The 3123-nt window shown below is 33.6% G+C and overlaps 1 protein-coding gene across 1 annotated transcript in view; it reads right to left on the reverse strand.

Moving 5' to 3' along the window:
* Positions 1-2633: 2633 nt before the first annotated feature.
* LOC111406132 (zinc finger CCCH domain-containing protein 29-like) overlaps positions 2634-3123 on the reverse strand; it is a 3812-nt gene continuing 3322 nt past the window's right edge. The window contains exon 3 of the mRNA XM_023035353.1: positions 2634-2652. Within this exon, the coding sequence (XP_022891121.1) occupies positions 2634-2652 (19 nt within the window). The remainder of the gene's footprint in view (positions 2653-3123) is intronic.

Here is a 3123-nt window from a genome sequence, read left to right on the forward strand (position 1 = left end):
CAAGACTTATTGATTTACGGAAACTTTTCGCTTGTCTATCACTCGAGCAATAGGTGAGCGACGAAGTTAGGCAATTTTTCAGACCAATTTTTCCTCTATTTTCCTTCTAACTTTAGACCGCAATTTCTTATTTATTCAGAATTGGTTTTGAGATACCTAATATACCACGATGATATACCCGATGGGTAAAATAAGTTAGTCCTTTTACATTTGTAATTTGAGTATCGGATCAAATCTGAATATATGGCAGAAGTTGACACGAAAGTCACTTTTTCACATTTTTTGTTTTAACACTTAACCAATTTCCCTTCAATTCTAAACCAACTTCCGACAATCCCTCTCATGAATAGAAATTAAAATACGCATATGGAATACAAAAATTATGATGCATCTACAATCCCTCTCATGAATAGAAATTCAAATACGCATATGGAATACAAAAATTATGATGCATCATAGAGAGAGAGAGAGACTACATAGGGTAAGGTAGCTTCTGTCTTTGAACATTCCTTAGTAAAATACTATCGGGCTTACTTGGCTAATTGATAAACGTGATGTTTTGAACTATTCAGCCTTAGTGTAAGTCAAGATAACAATACTCACACAAATGTTTCCCTAATTCGTTCATGGTTATCATGGATTGGTTTATTTTGGCCCTGAACCGCTCTTGGTTCCATGAGTATTCTAATTGAAGCAGTCTCACTTCACACTTATATAAGTGATCTCCTATTAAGAGTAATATGTCCTACTCTACTTGACTTAATCAAGATATATGAATCATTAAGAGAGTATCTTAACATTTAATCATTCTACAGAAAATCCTTGAATTTCATAAAAATGAGTTAGGAAATAATTTCTTAAGTGCATCATTGAATCCTCATAACTTGGTAGTCCCTTTGAACAAAAATCTTGGAATCTCCAATCAACAAGGTAAGGAATGAGTTTTGGAGAGTTTTTGCAAGAAATTTGATGCGTAATGCTTAGTGCAAAATCGATATGGAATGACTTATGGATGTCCAAATGGTCCTATTTATAGAGGATGAGTAATTGTGAGCGAAGTGTTGCGTACTAAGTCGCGTAACCATGAGAATAGCAGCATGACTTGTTGTCGCTAGCCTGTCGCTAGCCTCTCGCTCAAGCGATAGGTAAGTGATAGAGTTAGGCAATTTTTCAGGCTAGTTTTTCTTTATTTTCCTTTCAACTTTGGACCGCAATTTCTCATTCATCCGAAATTGAATTTGAGATTCCAAATATACCACGATGATTTACTCGACAAGTAGAACAAATTAGTCTTTTTACATTTGTAATTTGACTATCGAATTAAGTCTGAATATTTGACCAAAGTCACTTTTTCACATTTTGATTTTAACACTCAAACCTATTTTGCTTCAATTCTAAACCAATTTCCAACATGGATATTGCTAAAGGTTTGGCCCAATAATCAAAATTACAGTCAACACCTAAAATTCCACGTTATTATTATTTTTTTTAATAGTTTGAGGCTTTGAGCAATTCTTTCTGGGATCTCGTCTCATATTCAAGAACAGTCGTGTTAGGCTTACAAATACATGGTGCTGTCAGGCCACACACACATGTGGGGCCCTTTTTTTTTTAATGCATCTTGGGCCTCTCACTGTGCAGGGCCCTATAAATGCCTGTGAATAATTGCCTATTCTAAGACGTTAGTGCATATTTGATTATCTTCATTTTTTTTATATGTAAGTAAGTACATAATTTGACACTTTAAAGTCTTGAAGTCAAAGTAAGCAAAAGGATAGAAGTTCACTTACAAGGTCTAAGGCTATTACGATATTATTAAATGGGGGTCAATTAGCAAATTCAAATATGTGAAGCGTTTGTCTACCCAACTTGACCTTTATGAAGCTGTCTCAGCTGGACCGAGTTAAAAAATTTACCCAAATAATTGAAATAAATAGACCAAATCATTTTCAAAGAAATATGTCATGAAAAAAGAAAGAGAGAAAATATTTTCTCTATGACTATGTATTTTTTTAAGATTGGCGCAATTTCTCTCCAGATTCATCTGTCTGAGATTTAAGTACTATAAAAATTAAATTTAAAAATCAAAATTAAATATCTAATTGCTTGTTCAATATAGATGTAGAACTTTTAATCACGAGTTTTCCTATAGCTAATATACTAATTGACAGAATGATGGAAGTGGTGTGAAATTCTTGATTCCATTTATGAAAAGTTGAATTTTGCAGCACCTTTTTTTTTTCTTTCTTTTTTTTCTTTTTTTTCCTTTCTTTTTTCTTTGTGTGTGTGGTGGTGATACGAGAATAAGGTCTTAGGGTGGCCATAGATTCTAGAATGGGACCCACACTTTGGAAACTAAAGTTATGCCAGCACTTCTTTCTGCCTAACCCATAATTCAAAAGGACACAACATTGGGTATAACACTCCAAAAAATGTCCAACCCAACTCAAACTTCTTTAAGATGGTGCGCTTTGTTGTTCTTTCAAAATTTTATCCTCACATCATAAAGTGGTGTTTATAAAGAGAAGAATTGCATTCCAAATGTCCAGCTCAAGTGTGTATAAGCTATGATAGCACTCGGATGTACTTGGGCGGTGAACCACGGGGGGAAGGCCGTCACTCCTTAGGATTAGTCAAGCGAAGTTTGAACACCTGAGTTATTACAATAAAAAATACAAAAAAAATCATGTTGGTCACTATTATTAATAAGCTAACACCGTGCTGATTAGTTGAATAAATATTTGCTATCAAACTAAAAATATAACCTACACAGAGAAAAGTCTTAGCTAGGACGACAAGAACTTTGCCCCTATTTGACGGCCATTATTTGAACACTCTTTTTCTGTATATTCATTTTTAACTATATATTCATACAACAAAACATTCTTGTATCTGAATTCAAATTTTTTTCCTATTTTTACATTCTAATAAAAATCATTATTCAAAACATTATTTTTCTCAAATAATGGCCATAAAGACGGCTTAATAAGTTACGAGGAAACCCTCATGGGTCAAGTTACATGTCACTATTACAAGAGGCGTACAGAAAAACCGTATAAAGGAGTGGATTTTTTGCATTCCACGTGCTTTTCATCAGCTTTCATTCATTCAAACTTACCATTG

The sequence above is a fragment of the Olea europaea genome, chromosome 1, assembly GCF_002742605.1.
Source record: "Olea europaea var. sylvestris chromosome 1, O_europaea_v1, whole genome shotgun sequence".
Taxonomy (NCBI): Eukaryota; Viridiplantae; Streptophyta; class Magnoliopsida; order Lamiales; family Oleaceae; genus Olea; species Olea europaea.